Source organism: Ctenopharyngodon idella, chromosome 2, assembly GCF_019924925.1.
Source record: "Ctenopharyngodon idella isolate HZGC_01 chromosome 2, HZGC01, whole genome shotgun sequence".
Classification (NCBI taxonomy): Eukaryota; Metazoa; Chordata; class Actinopteri; order Cypriniformes; family Xenocyprididae; genus Ctenopharyngodon; species Ctenopharyngodon idella.
In genome coordinates this window covers 34,088,063-34,109,583 of record NC_067221.1, presented here as the reverse complement: position 1 = coordinate 34,109,583, position 21,521 = coordinate 34,088,063, and the positions used below count along the sequence as shown (strand labels likewise).

General features: G+C 35.7%; 2 protein-coding genes across 8 annotated transcripts in view; both read right to left on the bottom strand.

Moving 5' to 3' along the window:
* Positions 1-680: 680 nt before the first annotated feature.
* itgb1b.1 (integrin, beta 1b.1) lies at positions 681-16,393 on the bottom strand. Of its 4 annotated transcripts, XM_051862361.1 has the most exons (16): positions 16,166-16,393; positions 15,475-15,541; positions 15,099-15,181; positions 14,794-14,995; positions 11,478-11,648; positions 11,163-11,398; positions 10,596-10,751; positions 10,393-10,488; positions 10,168-10,257; positions 7,438-7,578; positions 4,498-4,700; positions 4,166-4,404; positions 3,241-3,463; positions 2,834-3,066; positions 1,367-1,533; positions 681-1,230 (listed from the first exon to the last, which is right to left on the bottom strand). In XM_051862361.1, the coding sequence occupies exons 2-16, from the start codon at positions 15,539-15,541 to the stop codon at positions 1,165-1,167; spliced, it is 2,373 nt and encodes a 790-aa protein (XP_051718321.1). In that variant the 5' UTR covers positions 16,166-16,393; the 3' UTR covers positions 681-1,164. The 4 variants fall into 4 exon arrangements, with proteins under 4 accessions (XP_051718321.1, XP_051718351.1, XP_051718332.1 ...); XM_051862391.1 differs by lacking the exons at positions 14,794-14,995; positions 15,099-15,181; positions 15,475-15,541; positions 16,166-16,393 and adding an exon at positions 13,685-13,703; XM_051862372.1 differs by lacking the exons at positions 14,794-14,995; positions 15,099-15,181; positions 15,475-15,541; positions 16,166-16,393 and adding an exon at positions 12,501-12,627.
* Positions 16,394-18,451: 2,058 nt separating this feature from the next.
* Positions 18,452-21,521, bottom strand: part of LOC127495450 (integrin beta-1) — a 49,768-nt gene continuing 46,698 nt past the window's right edge. For all 4 annotated transcript variants that reach the window (XM_051862339.1, XM_051862321.1, XM_051862313.1 and 1 more), the window contains one exon: positions 18,452-19,860. In XM_051862339.1, coding sequence (XP_051718299.1) covers positions 19,795-19,860 — 66 coding nt within the window. In that variant the 3' untranslated portion in view covers positions 18,452-19,794. The remainder of the gene's footprint in view (positions 19,861-21,521) is intronic.

Genomic DNA, 21,521 nt, shown 5'->3' with positions numbered 1-21,521 from the left:
CACCTGTGGGAAGCTTCAGGCATATGATCTAAGTGGCAGCATGAAGAGATGCTGTGGCAGAACTAATTACTGCAAAATACACTTAACCCCTTCTATTGTCTTCAGATCATTTATGACAAGGTTTGGGTATTAAATAATACTATGATAAATAATACTTTGTGTTAGCAGGTTTTATGAACTTGTCAAGAATATACAACAATACTAAACAACAACAAAACTGTTTTTTAAGTTTTCCATTTGGAGACTGTTTGGGGGTAAATTTATATGGCCTTTAAACGTTTTATCATTAGTTTTGTGGCATTTAGTCCATATATGTTTGCTTTTCTGAAGTTTATGGGATGTAAAGAACCGTTCACATGATAGCGCAAGATAACATTCTGTTTATTATAAGCGTGTGTTGCAGTAAAGTCGTTTAGTGATTTAGTGCGATTGCTAAAACATTATAGTTAGCATCTTTGGTGTGAACAGCCCTTAACACAAAATGCACTTTTAGCTGATGCATTCACAATTTACAGTCTTTCTCTTGGGAAAGCAAAAACAAAAATATGATGACTCATCCTGCACTACACAGATTTTTGTCCAATCATTTGCTCTCTAGAATGAGAATGCCCCTCCCCCAAATACAACCAGTCACTGATTAGCATGGAGAAAAATAAATCACCCACACAAGAAGTCAAGAATGTATTTAGTAAAACCCAACACTGTTTTATTGGCTTTATATGTCAAAATAAGAAGTCATTGGTGGATCTTGGTTGTGACTTCTTGTGAGAATATGGTATTTCAGAGCCAGAGCAAGGGAAAGGAGGAATTTAATATTTACATATAAACATTTAAAAAATTAATCAAGCAATAGGAAACTAGCTTATAAATTAGTTCTCAACTGGCAGGTTGTGACCTAAAAATGCATTTGATTGAATAGTAGACAGAAGGGAAAAACAATGCTAATTGCACACGGTAAAATGATAAATAAATACATTTATCAAATTTTAAAAGGAAACATAACATTTGTTGTTGGCATCTGAGAGGGCATTTTGGTCCAAAGTCAAATGACCCAGACTACATTAAATACAGTTTATGGTACTGTATTAAGTCACCAATATAAAATCTGGTTGCTGAAGCCAAGACCAGTTGAGAACCACTGCTGCAAGCTACACAGATGATCCATCAATTTCCCTCATATTTGGGGTTCAACACAGTTGTCACAGCACTCTTGTAGATGGGATTCTCACCCTAAACAAAACAGAAAGACCATACATTCATGAGTATTATCATCCCAATATTCTTCCCATAGCATATACAGCATGAACCCAACAAAATGTATTTATTTGCAATATTAAAAAATAAATATCAATAAAGATTTGCATACCGTGTCCCATCTAGCATTCATCTTCTCTTTCTCGAATTTGGCAAACTCTCTGCGATCGTGAATAATCATGAGCAGCTTCCAGATGAGCAGAAGCGCTAAACCAATCAGAACAATTCCTGCGACCACACCCGCTACGATGGGGATGATGTCAGGGCCAGAGGGACACTCTGTCAACACAGTCACAAAGCATTGTGGGACACAAGATAAAACTTAGTTATCAATAACTATGAATTAAGAAATTAAGTCTGCATGACTGTTGCAAAGTCTTTTCTTCTCTATTGTGACATATATCTGAGTGATATGGTTTCCACTACTAAATAAAAAATAAAAAACGTAATTGTGACTATTTAATCTTACAGTTCTGACTTTTTTTCTCACAATTCCAAGTTTACATATCGCAATTCTGACTTCTTTTCTCATAATAGGTATCGATATCACATAATCGATATAAACTCGCAATTGTGAGTTATAATGTCAGAATTGCGAGATATAAACTCACAGTTGCGAGAAATAAAGTCAGAATTACAAGTTATAAACTCACAATTCTTCTTTTTTTTTCGCAATTGTGAGTTTATATCTTGCGATTCTGACTTCATTTCTCAGAATTGTGGGATATAAAGTCACAATTGCGAGAAATAAAGTCAGAATTACAAGTTATAAACTGACAATTCTTACTTTTTCTTCGCAATTCTGAGTTTATATCTTGCAATTTTGACTTCTTTTCTCAGAATTGTGAGATATAAACTCGCAATTGCAAGTTATAAAGTCCAATTCTGAGGAACAGAACAGACTTTTTTTCTCAGAATTGCGAGTTTATACCTCACAATTCTGACTTGCAATTGCTTGTTATGAAGTCAGAATTGTGAGATATAAACAATTCTGAGAAAAAGTCAGAATTGTAAAATATAAACTCAATTCTCAGAAAATAAGTCAGAATTCACGCAATTGCGACTTTATATCTTGCAATTCTGACTTTATATCATGCAATTCTGACTTTCGAACTCACAATTGTGAGGTAATATCACTCGATTCTTAGTAAAAAGGCAATTGCGAAATAAAAAGTCGCAGTTACCTTTTTTATTTTTTATTCAGTGGCGGAAACAAGCTTCTGAACAACAGCTTCTCGAATGAGAAAAAATGCACATGTCAGAGAAAAGACGTCGTTGTAAGGGGGAGGAAAAGCTAATGTTTTTGATTAAATATTACAAGGTAAAAGAAAATGGATAAATCATTTATAATAAACACTGCAATATTCTATAAAAATTAAGAATATTCAATTTTGATTTTTTGGTGACTTATAACAATAATAATAATATAAATTAGGTTTACATTTATGAAGCACTACAATATTCCATAAAAATAAGAATTATCTATTATGATTTCATGGAGACTTTAAACAATAAAATCAATTAATATTTGCAAAAAATATTTCATACTGGTACTTGGCAACATTTGTCCATCATTTACCATTTTTTTCAGCCACATGGACCTCAATTTTGTCATCACTCTTGGTAGCGTAGGTGAAGAAGAACCAACAGTCGTTAGCATCCCGCTCTTTGCAGTCATTGATGTGTTGCTGGTCGCTGGACTGAGGAAGATCCTCCTTATTCTTCACTACTTTAATAGTGAAGTTGCTGCAATCTTTCTCACATATATGTTTCTTGCTATCCGGACCAAACTGTTTGCACTCAACACAATCCCTTGAAGGAAAAACACACAGTTTAGTGCTTTATTTAGTGCTGCTTTAGTGCTCTGTTTTGGAGCACCACTGAAATTAAAAGAAAAGTTATTCAGATACAAAAATGAGTAATTACACCCACTCGGTTAGCTATGTTAGCCTAACCTCGTTAGCAAGTGTTCTGCCAATAACTCACTTGTATTGAGTGCAAACTCTGGGGCATGTTGGGCAGATTTCACATGTCGGACCCTCATACTTTGGATCGGAACATTTACACACGCCGCACTCGCAGGTGCCCTTACTGTTACAGATCTGTTTGTTACTGGCCAGACAGGTGGAGGTGTCCAGAGAGCATTCGCACGCACTGCCGGTGTAGTTAGCATCACAGATACACTTTTTGCACTCACATCGACCATGACCTGTGGGGAAAAGGATGCCTTAGTGATAAAACCATCCTAATTGGCTGAATAAAAAAAAAAAAAATGTTTCTTACGTAGTATTTTTCTTGTTTTCCAGTACAAAAATCTAAACATTCTTAATTCAAGATACCTTTACTTGACAATGAAATGACAATGAAATAAATCAAAATTTAGTGATTTAGTTTAAAAAAAGAAAAATATCTGTCAATGGGAAAAGAAAAATAATCTTGTTTTTTCTTAGAATTAAGTTCATTTTAAAAGTAAGTGATATTTCTATACATTTTTCACACAAGAATCAATATCTTAAGTCATTTTGTCATATTCAGTTAATGTATCTTGATTTAAGAATGTTTAGATATTTGTACTGGAAAACAACACAACAATACTGAGTAAGAAAATATTTCTTTGCGGTGTTCAAGCAAACGCAACAGCTTTTTAGTCCATTAACGTCAACATGAAATCAAAATGGTTGCTATTTAAGAAAAAACTAAATAAATGCTAGAGAAATAAATTTTCTAACTAAAATGGGATGTGAATGCCATTTCATGTTGATTTTAACTATGTTCTATATTTTTAATTTAGGAGAAGTGTGTATGCATTTTAACATAAAATGGCAGAATTCATTTACAACGACATTAAAATTTATAATAAATAAATAAGGTCAGGTAAAAGACAGAATTGCAAACCCTCAAAGAGTCATACCTCCACAGAGCTTGTTGTTGGAGCGGTCGCAGCTGAAGTTGTCGCACTCACAGAACTTTCCGCTGTATCTCTCCTCTGGGTTGTCTCTTTTCTTACACTCGCACGTTCCACAGACACATTCTCCATTGTTGCTGCAGATGTCTGTGCCGTTATCTTTGCGACAGTTTGCATCCAAATCATCTGTTTTGACCTCATTTTGGCTGCACTCACACAATCTGCCTAATCGGCCTTTATTACACCTGATATGAGAAAGAAAACATTGAATCAGAATGATTATCATACTTAGTACTTTTCTGCATTTGCATATGAGAGAGAGTGACAACTTCTCAAACCTGCATACTCCACACTCCAGGGTACCGTTGCCGAAGTGACACGCTGAGCTGTTTGGGATTCCGTCTTTGTGACACTCACATTCACAGATGAAGTTGAGGACAATCTCTACCTCCTCGTTGAAGCCCAGTGGTTTGATCTTTATCGTCTCTGACTTACCATTGGATGGACAACCCGTAGCCTTGATTTCTATATCAAACTTCACCTATGAGGCACAACACATTGCTTTCCATTCCATCATTTATAGAAATAGAAATAGCCAGCAGGGTGTACAGGGAAACAAAAACTTGTATTTGTGCCACAATCTTTAAAATGCTAAGGCCTTGTGCACATTACAAGACAGAAGCTTTTTGTGCACATTTAAAGATTCACTAAAAAATTGTGCACTGTAATAAAAATAAAAAAAAATAAAAAGAGTAAAAACCTGTTAAATGGTTAACTGCAAGTTACCTTACTATATGTGGTGGAAAAACTGTAAATGGTTTAACATCACATTATATGTAATTTTACAGTAAAATACTGTCAAATTTATGGTTTATGCAAGTAAAAACTATGAATCACCATATAATTTATAGTGAAAAACAGTTAAAGGACATTTCCAGAAGTCCCTCTGTGACACATCACATGATTATATTCTATATAGATTATTTTATTTCTTGTCCTTTTGTTATCAGTAATGTACATTAGGGTGTTTGTAGGGAGGACCAAACCTGCAGAAATTAAAAATAAAAAAATAAATAAACATAAAAATAAATAGATAATTGACTTGATAAAACAAATATAATTCATTTTAATTAAATGAAAGAACTTTTTCCTTCATTTATTATTTTCTGTATTTATTTTCACATTTATTTTTTATTCTTTTATTTATTCTTTCCTTTTTTCATGTATTTTTATATTTGTTTATTTATGCATTCATTTATTTTTATAATTATTTATTGCAACATGTATTTATTTCCATATTTATTTATCTGGTAAAACTACAATAAGGTTCAACATTAGTTAACTACATTAGTTAACATGAACTAATAATGAACTGCACTTATACAGCATTTATTAATCTTTGTTAATGTTAATTTCAACATTTACTAATACATTATTAAAATCTTAACATTAGTTAATAAACATTATTAACATTAGTTAATGCACTGTCAACTAACAGAGCGATTGAAAAAAAAATACATTTTTTCAATACAAATTATATCATTCTTTATTTACTTCTCAACTATACATTTATGCTGTGTTTTGGGGGATATATGGTACGTTTTTACCTATTTACCACAAAATTACTCAACTACACCACTAGCGTGCATATGAAATATTGCATTTTTCTGAAATAAAATACTTATATTTAAATTAAATATAAGTTGTTTCTGGATATTGATCTAGGTGTTGGAGGCATAATTTTGCCATCTGTTGGTTAGATTATATATATATATATATATATACACACACACACATATAAATAAAACTACAGTTTTAGAAAAAAAAAAGTGTTTTGATGATATATATCCAGCAGAGGGCCATAGAGAGCCATTAATTTTTCTGGATGCGGCCAACTGATCATAGGACAAGTTTTTTTGATGTATTTTGTGAAAATATATATTTAAACACTAAAATACATTCAAATAAGTATTTTATGTGAAAGTTTAGAATTTGTTTTTGCTGTTTGGGGACTGGAGTGTGTTTCTTTGCAATATTGTCAAATTAATTTTTGCAAAAATATAATTAAAATGACACTAAAATAATCCTTAAAACTCAGATTATATTCACAAAATATTTATTTCAATAAACCAAAAGTTGAAAAAAAAAAAAAAACATTAACTTTATTAAAAGTTATTAAAAAAAAATGTAGATACAACCAATAGCAATAAGCAGAAATAAACAGAAGTTGTGTATGTGTGTGTGTGTTTGTGCATGTGTGTTTTTGTGTGTTACATCTCACCTGCTGAAATTTTCAGATTTCTGGCAGATTTATTTATTTTATTAAAAAATGAAAAATAAAAAGCTTACATTTTCTCCTTTCCCATTCATTTTCAATGTGGGGTCCGTTCGGACCACGAAAACAATGAGTGTGACTTTTTTTTTTTTAAATACCTTTAGAACAACCGAAACATGCCCAGTTTTTTGTGTGTGTGTTTAGATAGATAATGTAACAAAAGTTACAAAATCTCATGTCACTGAGATGAAGGGAACTATGTTTTTTAATGAGGTAAACATTAAACGGACCCCAAAGAGAATATGAAGGTTAACTAATGAACCTTCTTATCTTTACTTTTCCATGTGCAACATGGAAGTGAGGGAGGCGGTCCTTTGCGTAGCTCCTGTGTATCATTGGTTGAGAGCTCACATACAGAAGCATCAGATCTAACTAAGCGATAGAGATCGGAGTTTCCTACAGGATGCAGCAGATCAGCTGGAGAGTTGCACGTTATTTTCTCCGATTCGCATTATGTCAAATTATTTCATATAGTGCACTTCAGATTGTAGTATGTCAGCTAAAAACCTACATACCATCAGATTATCCGCATTGATTGTTTTCGCACTGATTTGCACAGAATAGAAAACAAAGATAGCTAGTTGGAACTAGTTTTGATTCTATTATTTTTAGGCTCCTGTTTCCCACATATTGCCCTCCTCTCCTAGTCTTTCCTTTCACAATTTCATTATTGCTGTAGCTCCTTTGCTTGACAGACAAAGTCAGGTTGGCTATATTTCAAATAAGAAGAAATTCATCCTAGCATCTTCGACTACTCTGTCTCAATTAGAACGTGTCTTAGAAGTACGCAAACTAGAAGAGGATTGGTGAATGGGAATGAGCTAGAAGTTTGCTGCCATATGGAAAGAGCGACAAGCTTCTGTCCTGAGCTACAGTTAGCACAGTTAGTTCCTTTACATGCACGGACAAGTTCAGATAGCATTTATTGCATTCACTCTCTCACCTCATCCCCAATGGAGATGTTGGAGCACGTTCGCCCATGTTCTTCTTTTCTGCTCACTCCATTCTTGCAGTGGGAGACGTAGGAGATGGACACATTATCAGGCAGCTTGCTGTTCTCAAGAATGACCTCTGAGGACAAAGACTGATAGACAGAATTATACACAAAGATTATATTAGTGCTGGGAAAATATAAATATTCATAGCTCACTCTTGACAATTCTGTTTACTCAGCCTCATCATCATCGTTCTAAACCTGTATGAATGTCTTTCTTATGTGGGATACAAAAGAAGATATTTTGAAATTCAATAATTCAAAATATCTAATTATGTTTTTCACAGATGAGAGAAAGTCATATGGGTTTAGAATGACATTAGGCTGAGAAAATGATTAAAGCTTTCTTTTTTGGGTGAACTATTACTTTATACTTCTTATTTTTCTGGGGCCGGTTGCATAAACATATGTTAAGACAATGTCAAAGGATTAGTTCACTTCAGAATTAAAATTTCCTGATAATTTACTCACCCCCATGTCATCTAAAATGTTTGTCTTTCTTTCTTCAGTCGAAAAGAAATTAAGATTTTTGAGAAAACATTCCAGAATTTTTCTCCATATAGAGGACTTCAGCGGCTACCAATGATTTGAAGGTCTAAATCGCAGTTTCAGTGCAGCTTCAAAGGGCTCTACACAATCCCAGACGAGGAATAAGGGTCTTATCTAGCAAAACGATCAGTCATATTCTAAAAACAAATAAAAATTAAAGCTGCAAGCAGCGATGAAAGGGCCCTCGCACCCGGGCTCACCGCCACTCGTTGGCATCAGGAAAACAGTGAACAGTGGGCGACATGGATGTAAGCGAGTGAATACAGGAGAATTATGGCAAAGTCATTTCAAAGTGCCACACTTCCTGCTGCCAACAGGTGGCACTTTGACTGTAACTGAATATTGCCATGTAGATGTCTTCAGGCCAGGACTATTATCAAACATGTAAAGTTTGGAGCAGATCAGACATTGTATGCCTGAGTTACAACAACTTCCTGTTTCGTGGTGTTAATCGCATCCATTAGCATTTAGCCAAGTGTTGCATGATTTACCGTGTTTTTAGTATGTTTGGCACTTCGTGGCATATTGAAATGTGTTTCTGGGAGTGAATTACAGTGTAAAGCATGCCATTTCCTGTTGCCAGCAGGTGGCGCTATGGCTAACTGAATATTGGCATGTAGATGTGTTTAGGCCAGGACTCTTATCACACATGTGAAGTTTGGGGCAGATCGGACATTGTATGCCTGACTTACAACAGCTTCCTCTTTCATGGCAAAACATCAGACTTTGTCAGGCCGCCACGGACGCGCCCTTTAACGAAGACTCAAGATTTAACATCACTAAGGCCTCAAGATTAGACTGACCAAATATGATGTTGATCTGATTAAAGCTCTAGGAGAAGTTCGTTAAAGTAGAACGTGTGGAAATGGCAAAAACTGCCAAAATTTTGCAGAGAAAATTCAAAATATCTCACTTCCTGTTGGGTTTACAGATTTTGCACCCAGGGGCTTTTTTGACGGTATTGGGCTGTTACATGTGTCTACCGAATTTCATACTTGTACGTGAAACGTAGTGTGAAGGGCGCTTAATTGAAATTTTGTAGGTGGCACTATTGAGCCATTTTGCCACACCTAATTCTGAAACCCATATCAGACATACATTTTCACCACTTCTGATGCGTGTGCAAAGTTTCATGAGTTTTCGAGCATGTTTAGGCCCTCAAAAATGTGATTTATTTTGGAGAAGAAGAATAATTGGCTGAGCAATTACAATAGGGTCCTCACGCCATCGGTGCTCGGGGCCTAATTATATACTTTTTAACCACAAATGTTCATCTTGCTCTAGCTCTGCGATGCGCCACATATTACGTAATCACGTTGGAAAGGTCACGCGTGACGTAGGCGGAAGTACTGAGCAAGTGTCTACAAAGCGAACGTGCAAAGACTAACGCGCTTTACAATAAAAGGTAAAACAACGATGTTGGACGCGTGACCTTTCCAATGTGATTACGTAATGCATGGCGCATCGCAGAGCTAGTGCAAGACGAGCATTTGTGGTTAAAAGCATTTGTTTAGAAAATGACAGATCGTTTCGCTAGATAAGACCCTTATTCCTCGGCTGGGATTGTGTAGAGCTCTTTGAAGCTGCACTGAAACTGCTATTTGGACCTTCAGTCCGTCGGTAGCCATTGAAGTCCACTATATGGAGAAAAATCCTGGAATGTTTTCCTCAAAACATTTCTTTTCGGCTGAAGAAAGAAAGACATAGACATCTTGGATGACATGGGGGTGAGTAAATTATCAGAAAAAGTGAACTAATCCTTTAAGCTCTAGTAGTTTAGTCAAGGGGCGGTCAGTCTTACTTTTCTGTATCAAATTAGGCCAATCTACGGCTTTATGTAACTTATTTAAAAAAGCTATGAACGGTCTTAAAGAAACAAATTTGATGTCTAACTTGTAAGACTATTTTTAGCATTTTATGCAACTGGCCCCTGGTCACACTTTAAGAACTATGAATTATGAACAACCTCAATACATGGAAACTGGCTGTAAAGTGAATTCCTTTGTGCGCAAGTGAAAAATAACAGCGGTTTTAGCTTCTTTTCTTTTGAACTGTAAAAGGAACTAAAGCTGACCACAGCCAACCATAACTTCACACTTGATAGACATTTGATACATAACTTGTACTCACATTATAGGCATCAATGATGAGCTGGATGACATTGGTAGAGGAGGCAGACAGTGTCCCCACTGTTGATTTAGGGATTAGATCAGAGAGCTCCTATTGTGCACACACATATACACCATGAATCAACACAGACTACAATTTGAGTTAAATCTGATGCTTATATTATGAGATGATAAATATGATGTTGTTGCAATCAGGAGAAGATATAAAACATGCATGCACACACACCTGATAAAGAGCCTGGAATTGCTCTGTCACAGCAAAGATGGTCTGAATGTTGTTGTCACTCAGAGTGTCTACCAGCTGAGAGATAGTGGGGTAGTCCTGCAGAAAATAACTGAAATGAAAGACACTCTGACATTTCCAGTTGTCTGTCTGCCTGTCTATCTATCTATCTATCTTCTATCTTGCTGTAAAACTCTCACACTTACAAAGTAGTTGCTCACGGTGTACATATTATTGCTAAGATGGCATTTCCCATCATTTGGATGAACAATGCCCCCCAATTTTCCATCTCCAGCAAAATGGAATCCAGCATCCGTGGAAAACACAAGGAGACGAGTGACGTTCCTCCAGCCAATCTCTTTCTGAGAAACAATCAAAACACAGCAGACAGAACATGGTAAGGTTTTGTCAAAACTTGTTCAGTGGCTAAAGCATGCTGCTCCCTATGACTCATGATTGATTAATTAGAGTGTGTTTCTTATTTTACATAGGCTCAATCACATGTTGACTACATGGTTAGTTTTTGAAAATTAAATCAGAACCCTCAGGCTACAGTCAGAAGAACCAGTATATAAAGATGGTGTATACATTATCTGAAAATGTGCATTCAACTAGATTTCTAAACTGGACGTGTTTACCATTTGAAAAAGTATTTTACTGGAACAAAAAGAAGCCATTCCCAGGGCATGTACTACAACAATGCATGTGCTAACATGTACTGGAGACTTTGCCTGTAGTTCTGTGGCATTTATGGAATGCTGAACTCGACCCACCGTGCAGACAGCAGCTTGCATGATTGCATCAAATCCTGCCTCAGGAGAGTCCAGGTTTCCAGAGGTTTTCTGTTTGCTGACTTCTTGGGTGAACAATGCGCTGTCGTTGGTCAAGCTCAGGACGTTTTTGTAGCTGAAGGGTGCTGTGCAGTCGTTTGGAAAACATGGGTTCTGCAGATACTTTGGCGTCTTCAGAATGAAAGGCATTACAAGCTTCTCCAAGAAAGAACCAAAACCTGAGAGCAAGAGTTAGCAGATCATTTAGCAGTTTTAAAATCATACACAGGTGTGAATGTGAGACTGTGTCCTCCTAACCGATCCGCAGGTCTTTAGTGATGTGCCGCATCTCCCTGGCAAGGTCAGCTCCAAGGTTCTTGACATTCTCAAGATTACTTCGCATAGAGTCACTGAGGTCCATCAGGAAGTAAAGATCGATGGGATAATCCTCTGCCCTCTTGAACTTGAGAGTAAACTTCTGTGGCTCATCTGTAGAGTGAAAAAGACAGAATGAGAAAAAGAAATATCAGTCACATGCCACTTCTCATGTGAGCTCAAATAATCTTGATAAAAATGTTTTACTTTTTTTCCCCCGAAAACAGTTTGTTTTTTGGTCATAAAATGTACAATATGCTATCAGCAATTTACAACTTTTTAGGTAAACTGAGATTTTTATTAGCTTTACTACATTAATAAAGTAGTTCACTTATTAGTAAAAAATAAATAAGTAAATAAATAAAATAAAATCATTTATTCACCCTCATGTTGCTGAAAACCTGTATGACCTTTTCCTTGCTTATGCAGAATACAAAATGTAAATCCTGGTCATCTTTTTTCTATAGGCTAATGCAAGTGAAAAGCATCATAAAATATCGCGAAAGACGTCCATTCAATTTGAGCATAAAATTACACATCTTAAGTTATATGACAGCTCTGTTTGTCGAACAGACAAATTAATCTTCGTGAGTTGAACTCGAGAACAAATCAGTTCGATTCGTGAACAAGTCATTAGATCAGCTGATTCATTGAAAAGATTTGACTCAAAAGAAAGATTCAAACATGAATCAGAGGCTGCATCCGAAAACCTAGGCAGCTATCTTGTTGCTTCGCTGCCTTATCAGGTAATGACTTGTAAGGCAGCGTTTGTGCATGAAGGCACCTCACGAAACTGATTTTGGACAATCTTCTGAGGCAGCGTAACAGTTTAATGATTTACTGCAAAATAGCACGAGCTTTGGTGAGAACTAAACAAATATTTAATTACTACAGTAGTAATTTCTCGCTAGAAATGACATCAGGAGTGGAAAATGTTGGTCAAAAACGTAGGCTACATTTACTCACAAACTGACCAGCAACTTTCGGACGCCATCTTTAATTTTCTAGCTCGACTGTCACAGAATGGAAAGCACAGGATTGTGGGATATCAAAGGCAGCGAAGGATACATCTATGCTGCCTTCAAAAATCGATCAGATGAAGGTATCTCAGGAAACAGAAAGTGAAGTTAACATTGGATTCGGACGTGCCTTGATGCCTTCCTACCTTGAAATGTGTCCTCCGAAGGCAGTATTTTCCAGTTTTCAGACACAGCCAGAATCGCTGTTTCTCTCGCGAAGATTTTCAATGAATATGCTGCCTTGCCTTCACGAGCTATCGGAAATTTCCTACTCACCACTTCTGAATGCGTGATTACGAGCTTGACGTATTCAAGTGCATTGTTGTCGGAAAGAACAGGAATCATGGAGGACAGGTTATTCTTGCCTATTTATTGGCAAAATCTTTTAAAACCAAAATAATATTTTGCTTCCCATTAATTGGAAACCATAAACACTCATTGCGCTATCGAGATTCTAGATAGTCAACTTGCTGACAATTCTGGAATTTCTATCAAATACAGGCTATTTTCGCTGTGTATAAAACATATAATACGCTTCAAATGATTACTTATATATGTAAATATACACTGCAGTACTTTAATGGCAAGACAAAAGAGATGTAGCGGCTGTGGAAGACAAAAAATAAAAATAAGAATAGCAGTCACAGCAACAATCTCGCCTCCGCCTTGAACTCCCACCCCTTACTGTAAAGATAATTAGGTTTGGTATTTGTCTGGAAAACAAAGAGTTTGATTTTGTTATTAATTTTTTTTTTTTTTTTTATGTCTTGGAAAGTTTTTCATTCATAAGTGCACATGGTTTAAATCTAAACCTAACTTTAACCAGTGGATGAATGAGGTTAAACTCTTGTGCAAATATTTAAAATTGGTTAAAAACAAGAAATCCCTCAAGTTGATTTCTCTTTTGGACACGTATAAATTAATTTAAAAAGCCCCTTTTGATTTATATATATATTTTTATTATAATTTATTTATTATTTGTGTATTATTGTGATCTCTGTTTGTTACTAGCTATGCTCAACCTATGGCTGATCATATGTTGTTATATTCAGTGATTTGATTATGTACCTTGTTTGTTTGTCTGTTTGTAAGTGGTTACAATAAAAAAAAAAAAAAAAGAAGAAATCTCACCTCTGCCATATTCTGGACCACATTGATATGGTTTGTTAGGATAGGAAAATATTTGGCCGAGATACAACTATTTGGAAATCTGGAATCTGAGGGTGCAAGAAAATCACCTTTAAAGTTGTCCAAATGAAGTCCTTAGCAATGCATATCCACTCACAAAAATACATTTTTGATATATTTACGGTAGGAAATTTACAAAATATCCTAATGGAACATGATCTTTACTTAATATCCTAATGATTTTTTGGCATAAAAGAAAATATATCGATAATATCGATAATTTTGACCCATACAATGTATTGTTGGCTATTGACACAAATATATCCGTGCGACTTATGACTGGTTTTGTGTTCCACGGTCACATTTAAAGTATATGGCCCACCCATCTTGGGAACTTGGTATCCAAATTTCCCAGTGGTAAATACGACTTGAGAGGGCGTTCATGTCAAAAAATTTTAACTATTTACGATCATTCTGATAGCACGTGAAGGCAGCATTTCGGCCCGTTTCTCTTACAAAGCTAACATATCGTTTTAAATAACTTTGAATATGGCATGGACCAAATTTATAGAACTTTCATGCTTTTTTGGTTTTTTGGTCATTTTTTATTCACAGGCAAACTCTCAGTCCTTATTCACTTCACATATTTTAAGTAATTTGGCCAATATATTATTCAGAAATTCTCCTTTTGTGGTCCATGGAAGAAATAAATAGGCTGAATCCGAAATCACCCCCCCACACCTTAAATAGGGCATTATTTGAGGACAAAGCCATTTGTTGTAGTGTCCAAAACCATAGTGGATGTTATTGAGTGCGCTCACTCTATCCCACACATTGCACTGCAATAACGAGTGTAAAGGCGATGTACTCTCAACGCTGTGTGAATTTGCTCACTCGTTTTCATTCACTCCTTCAAGTGAACTGTATTAGTGGACTAACGTAGGGAATAGTGATTGAGGGTTTAGGGTGCAATTTCGGATTCAGCCATACAGTTTTGGAAGAACATGAAGGTGAATACATGATGACAGAAATGTAAATTTGAATGAATTTGTCCTGATTCATATTTCACAACACATCCTGTGATGTTTTAGTTCCCAGGTGGGGTCCAGTACCTGATCGCAGTCTCAGGGTGAGTTTCTGTGGCTGAATCTGGGTGATCTCTTCAAGCCTCAGATTCCCTCCCTCAATTGTACGACTTGTGAGAGTTTTGTTCTTGTCGGTGGTGACATTTCCTCGGGGGTTTTCTATGCCGAGTGGAGTGCAACCAGCCTTTTGCAGAGACTCCTTTTCATCACAGCGTGAAGATTTGAAATCCTGTTAAGATGCAAGCAGAGACTTGCTAAGTTCACATGTTCCAGTGAACTCTTTCAGAGTCAGACGAGAAGTTGACAATCAAGTGACAATCAAAATAACTCACAGGATCTTTGCACCACACACACTGTGGCCCGATCAGGATACACTCCCCACATGTTTTGGGATTTTCAGAAATGCATAAACTGTCTGAGTGCAAAACAAATACACAACTACTTTAGAAGACAGGATCTAACATTTTACAAGGTTACATGAGACTATTAAATCATAATTTCCCAGCGACTAAAGCATTATGAAAAGAAAATACTAACAACTAGCTATTTTGAAGAATACGTTTTTTTTCTTTGTACATTTATGTTGAAGCAGTTCACTTATTCCCACAATATTACTATGAGATAAACTCATAAACCTAAACATTAAAAGAATGTCCCCTAAGGCTATAGAAAGTAGCTGTGTTGTTGGCAATAAATGACTTGTATTACCTGTTTTTGCTCTGACATGAGAGACAAATCCTAGCAGAGCTGATATTAACAGCACCCTCATATCCATCTAAATGCAGAAGAACCTCATAAATTACATAGAAACACATCAGGCAGAGAGAGAGAGAGAGACTAATCACTTATTTGCAAATACACAAAATCCTTGTCTGACACTCACATGGCAAACTTTACTGTGAATGATTGTTCAATATATTTTTTTAAATACATTTTCAGTTTAAGAAATATATCATTCTTTGCACCAAAAAGTAGGTTTCCGTTAAAAAAAAGAAAAACAGACAGGAGTGTCTCTGACTCGGAACAATGAAAGAGACAGTTAATCATTGACTTTGATAACAAATAAGATATTGAGAAAGCAAAAGCAGCCCCAGGAAACAGGCTCTTACTTGTCTGCTACTCCGATTAATATACAAATACATATAGGCTACATACACACACACACACACACACACATATATAATGTCAGAATAAAGTCATATCAGCATAAATGATTGATCCCTGATTTACATTGTTGTAAGTTGCCTTGTTATATGGATTTGCTTGAACAGTTTTGATCTGACAAACATACAAACACAATATTTACTTGCATATTCTGTGACTAGTAAAATGTCATGAGATTTCATGTCCATTTTAAAACAAGTATAAATAAATAATAGGGGGAAAAAAGCTTACTTACCTTAACACATGCTCCTAAGGCTCATTCGAGAGATGTGTGTTTATGATATAAATGTTGATATGATCAACTTTTCCTGATGTCTTGAGTTACACTCCAGGTTACAGTACACCTTAATAGTCCTGTAAGCATTTGAAGAATGTTTTTTGAAACAGCACACGGTTTGTGCTTGAGTGTGTGTGAGGCGTGTGAACAGAAGCAGCAGCAGTCTCACACCTTACAAACACACAGGAAATACAAATTGAAGGGTTGTGTGGTTTGGGCAGGACATGTCAGAGTGAGGCTCCTCCTCCAGAACAGACTCACATTAGGAAAAGAGAGAAGTGACTAGCATCAGGCATAAAGTCAAAATAATTCTAACTAATTATAATTATATAATTTATATAATTTTATATAAAATATTTTTCATAATGCATCACAAAACTTTAATAAGAACATGGTTATCACATATCTTTTTTTTTTAGCATTTAAAACAGGCCTTGCATAGTTTGCTGAATCTTGTGACCTTTAACCTCTCTACAAAATCACATAAAGTGCAGTTTATTCTGAAACATCCAACCAATCAGATATGTAGCAGTGACATGAAAGGACTCTCAAACACTATTAGTTGTGCATGAAAGATCATTGGGAAAACCACATATTGCCTGTGTTTCCAATAGCATTCTAACTTACTACTTAAGTTTATAAAACGGTTAGTTCCAGTCGTTGATTCTGATTGGTCAATAGCTGTGTTTTATTCACAATAAAACACGGCTATGACCGCTTCATCCAACAGTTCTGTGTATCACTACATAACATCCTTAGCAACCACTCTTAGCAATGTAAACTGTATGTTCTCAATTGATATTGTTCATTGAAGCTTACTGTATTATGTAGAGGAGTATTGTGAGAAAGAGATTGAGTGAGCGAGTTTATTACCATTCAGATTTAGTATTTTCCTTCAGGTCAGTCCTATGTTCATAATAAAATATCTGTTTGCTGCAATATCTTGTCCTTTTAACAGTTAAGGGGTTTCCCGTGACTGACAGCGCTAGTCAAAGCATTTGTCAGTTGTGTCTTGTTCCGTGTTCACAACAATTCAGTCTTTTCAATGTAAAAGTCTTCGCTACTGACTGACACACTCATGAAGACAGTCTTAGCCGCCATCTAATGGCATAATAATGTAACTTCTATTGTTGTTCACGGTCAGGGACTATTTTTTTCGGCGGAATGAAGGCATTTAGTGAAAGTTTACTTAATTAAAGTTGCATTGATACATATTTTTGGCTTTAATATTTGTATTGTGTGCTAAATGCTTTATAAAAGCAATAAGGTACTCAAGGCTAGTGCTGTATCATGAATAAGTCACGGCTGAAGGGGTTGCAGGCACTCTGCTTCGCGTCGTGCCTAACAACGCCCTTCAGCCGAGACTTATTCACGATACAGCACAGCCTCTCGTACCTTATTGCTTACATAAAGCATGCAAGATATGCATTGAATACCCAGATGGGATATGGAGCTGTTAAATATTTATTATGGAAATTGAGTCTATGGTTTTACAGGGTTAGTTCACCCAAAAATAAAATTTCTGTCATTAGGTACTCACTCTCATGTCGTTCCACACCCGTAAGACCTTCGTTCATCTTCGGAACACAAATAAAGATATTTTTGATGAAATCCGAGAGATATATTACTCGTCCATAGACAGCAATATAATCACCACTTTCAAGGTCTAGAAAGGTACTAAAGACATCGTTAAAACAGTCGACATGACTGCAGTGGTTCAACCTTAATTTTACAAAGCGACGAGAATACTTTTTGTGCGCAAAAACAAAACAAAAACGACTTTGTAGAATAATCTCTTCTCTTCTGTGTCATTCTCATACGTTGTTTACGTCCAGCGCTTCCATGTTCTACGTCAGAGTCATATACCTCTTGGATTTCATCAAAAATATCATAATTTGTGTTCTGAAGATGAACGAAGGTCTTATGGGTGTGGAACGACATGAGGGTGAGTAATTAATGACATAAATTTCATTTTTGGGCGAACTAACCCTTTAAGTAGTAAATAGCAGGCAGTGTATAGTTTATAGTGTACACTGCGCAATATTTAGTGAGTATTAAGCTATTCTGATGAATTCTAAACAGTCATAATGCACAAATACCAGCGGTTTGGTGTAAGAATTCACATTGCTTACAAAAACATACATACTCAAACTGTGTAAACATTTTAAATCTCCATATTAGAATATAAAGACCTTACATTGCATTATAAACCATGCTGACCCACAAACACAGATGAGAATGCACTCCAGTGTTTTGGGTTCTTTATTTTAATAAATAACTCCTAGACACAAAAGACAGTGGGCATGATGCAAAAACAAAAACAAAAAAAAAAAAGAGAAAAAGGCACTTTTTGCAAATGCAAATTGTGTGTGTAACGTGATTAAGCTTTTAATAGCTTTAAAGAAAAAAAGTAAAAAAAAAAAAAAAAAAAAAATTATCTTCCATATAACACTGATCTTTACAAACAATAATTTGAGCAGTTAGGCTTATTTATGAACAATGTTATATTACAAAAACAGATTTGAAGCAAATCCACTTATGGAGACTAACAGAAACAACAAAATATGGGTCTTGCACAGTAGACGTAAATATTTGGCATCAGTGAAAGAGAAATTCGGGACCTGAGATTTCATTTCCTCATTCTTATAACAAATCTAAAACCTGAAGATCTTTTCATATGACTTTACACTTATGCTTTCAATATAATAATATAGTTGATTGTTCCATTCACAGAAAATGTCCCTCTAACATATTTCAAACAACTCAAATGTTGCCAAGTCAAAGGCATTTGAATCAAACACTTGATATATGAAATTACAACAAATGTTGTCTATTATTTTGTGAAAATTAAAAAGATACTAATCTGTGCACATTAATAAATCCAAAATGGACAATAAAAAAATAATAAAAAAAAGGTCACTAAACCATCTGACTCGCAGACCAAAGAAAGGCGACGTGAGCACACAGATCCATAGGTCACACAGACCTAAACATTATAGACTGGACACAAATCACCCAGAATTATGCAGACGACATATGCGTCTACATTAAAAGCACCATGTGTACAAACAGCAGTGGTCCGCTACAGTTACCTACTATACCAGTGACAGGACACTCCATCCACAGGTTCAGAAAATTTCCTGTACCATCTTAAGACACAAACTGACTCTAATGATCAACTAGATATTGGACTAAAGCAGGTGGTTCTGGTAATTGTGTCTTGTCTTTTTGTATAACATTCTTAATGCACTCTTGACCACATCTTACTTACAAAATCCCTGTCATCTAACCCAACACAACTGGTTTTACCATTTATGAAAAAAACAAGGCAGATCTGTGGCTAAAAATCAAAACTGAAATTGTCTAAAATTGCATAAAAAGTAAAAACTCAAGTTTATACATACTGTACAGTTCCAAAACAATGCATAGAAACACAGGTTAAAGGATTATACTGAACAGTGGCAAATGCACAGCCAAAAGGTGATTTAAAAACAAACAAAAAAAAAAAAAGAAGTGAACTTCAACTCTTCCGTTCCTCTTGAATTGTTCTGCATACAGTGTTGCTTGGAGATGGACAGATTTGTCCATTACTTGCCCTCATATTTAGGGTTGACCACCGTTGTCACAGCACTCTTGTAAATGGGGTTCTCACCCTGGAGACCAACATGAAGAGAGAATAATTAGGTCAACCTTTAATACAGCTACACAATTGCCAGGTTAGGGCACTTCACAGCAAATACAGTAAACTTTGGTTGGGAAAAAAGTGTATACAAAAACCAGCAAGCATTACAAAAGGCACACAATCAAACACAAACACTGTATTTGTAATCATTTTGGATATGCAGCAATGTAAAAAGTTTGTTTAGTATTGGACATTTTTTTGTATTACGCTCGCTCTTTAAAGGAATAGTTCACCCCAGAAGTGAAAATATACTCATCCTCAGGCCATCCAAGATGTAGATGAGTTTATTTGTTCAACAGAATCAATTTGGAGAAATTTAGCATTACATCATTTGCTCACCAATAGATCCTCGGCAGTGAATGGATGCCGTCAGAATGAGAGTTCAAACAGCTGATAAAAACATCACAGTAATCCACACGACTCCAGTCCATCAATGAACATATTGTAAAGTGAAAAGCTGTGTGTTTGTAAGAAACAAATTTGTCACTAAAGGGTTCTTCACTGCTGGCAAAATGGGCTATCAATAAAACTTGGCTGACTATACAGTAGATAGGTGAAAACAAAAATTGAAATTGGTGCAACCTGACTAGAGAAAACAGAGGAAAAAAGCCGTTGTCTTCCCATTCGCCAAATAGGTAGGAAAATTTCAACACCTATAATGCACTGGGCATGTTACCATCCAAGGCCATTCCCTAGTCTGCTATGGATACGCTTGACCAGAGTCAAATACAAACTTTTAGTCATAATAGTGTCGACTTCCTGGGTGAAAGAATTCAATGGGTAAACATTTAGCGGGTGTGTGTTACTTCCGGGTTCCAGTGAAGGATCCCGCGCATTGTAGGCAGTGGCTTAAGGCTGGAAAGAATCGTAAATATGCAGATAACGCCGCCAACGAAACTCTGAAAAATCTCTGTGTTTGTAATCACCATTTCAAACTGGATAACTGCAAACAAGTATTTTAGGTCAAATGGACTGAAAGAAACTGCCATTCTGTCAGGTTCGCCCAGCCCCCAAAAGCAAAACGCTGTCACGTACAAGAAAGCTGTTGCCATTTTGTTCCATTTTTACCATAATGCTGTTTAAAGAGTAGATAAATTATGATATAAATTTTCAGTGATAAACCTACCCTTACAATAACTGTTCTGTTAATAACCCTCTGTCGATCCGACTGTCCGTGGGCGGGGACAAAAAAAAAAAAAATGGGGAAGTATAATTTGTGGAGTTTTGCTGACAAATAAACAAATTTCTCAATCCAGACAACACGAAGAATGAGTAAACATTGTTAATTTACATATACTACAGACACTAACAATACAAAGCTTGTTGAAAATCGGCGAAGTTACACTTTAAGGCATTTTAACTTTAAAACGTTGCTTCTGGTCAAAACACATCAATACATAAGTCCATAAACAATAATATTGCTTCCTTTAGTAAAAAAAAAAAAAAAAAAAAGTCCATCCCTGGTTGTCCTCTCACATCAAAATCCACAAACATTTGTTTTGATCTGTTTTGGACTGTTTTCGCTTGTAAACTGTGCTTGATCTGTGCATATTTCTCTTCTGATTCAGATGATATGACTTTTTAATTTAATTTAATTTAATGCAATTTAATGGATAGAGGACTATCTGGAAG

Coding starts and splice junctions, on each gene's coding strand:
- itgb1b.1 (XM_051862361.1), bottom strand. CDS start 15,541: ATGGATATGAGGGTGCTGTTAATATCAGCTCTGCTAGGATTTGTCTCT. Junction 3,067..3,240: donor AGAGTTTGCACTCAATACAA/GTGAGTTATTGG, acceptor TTTTCCTTCAAG/GGATTGTGTTGAGTGCAAAC. Junction 1,231..1,366: donor TGAATGCTAGATGGGACACG/GTATGCAAATCT, acceptor TGTTTTGTTTAG/GGTGAGAATCCCATCTACAA.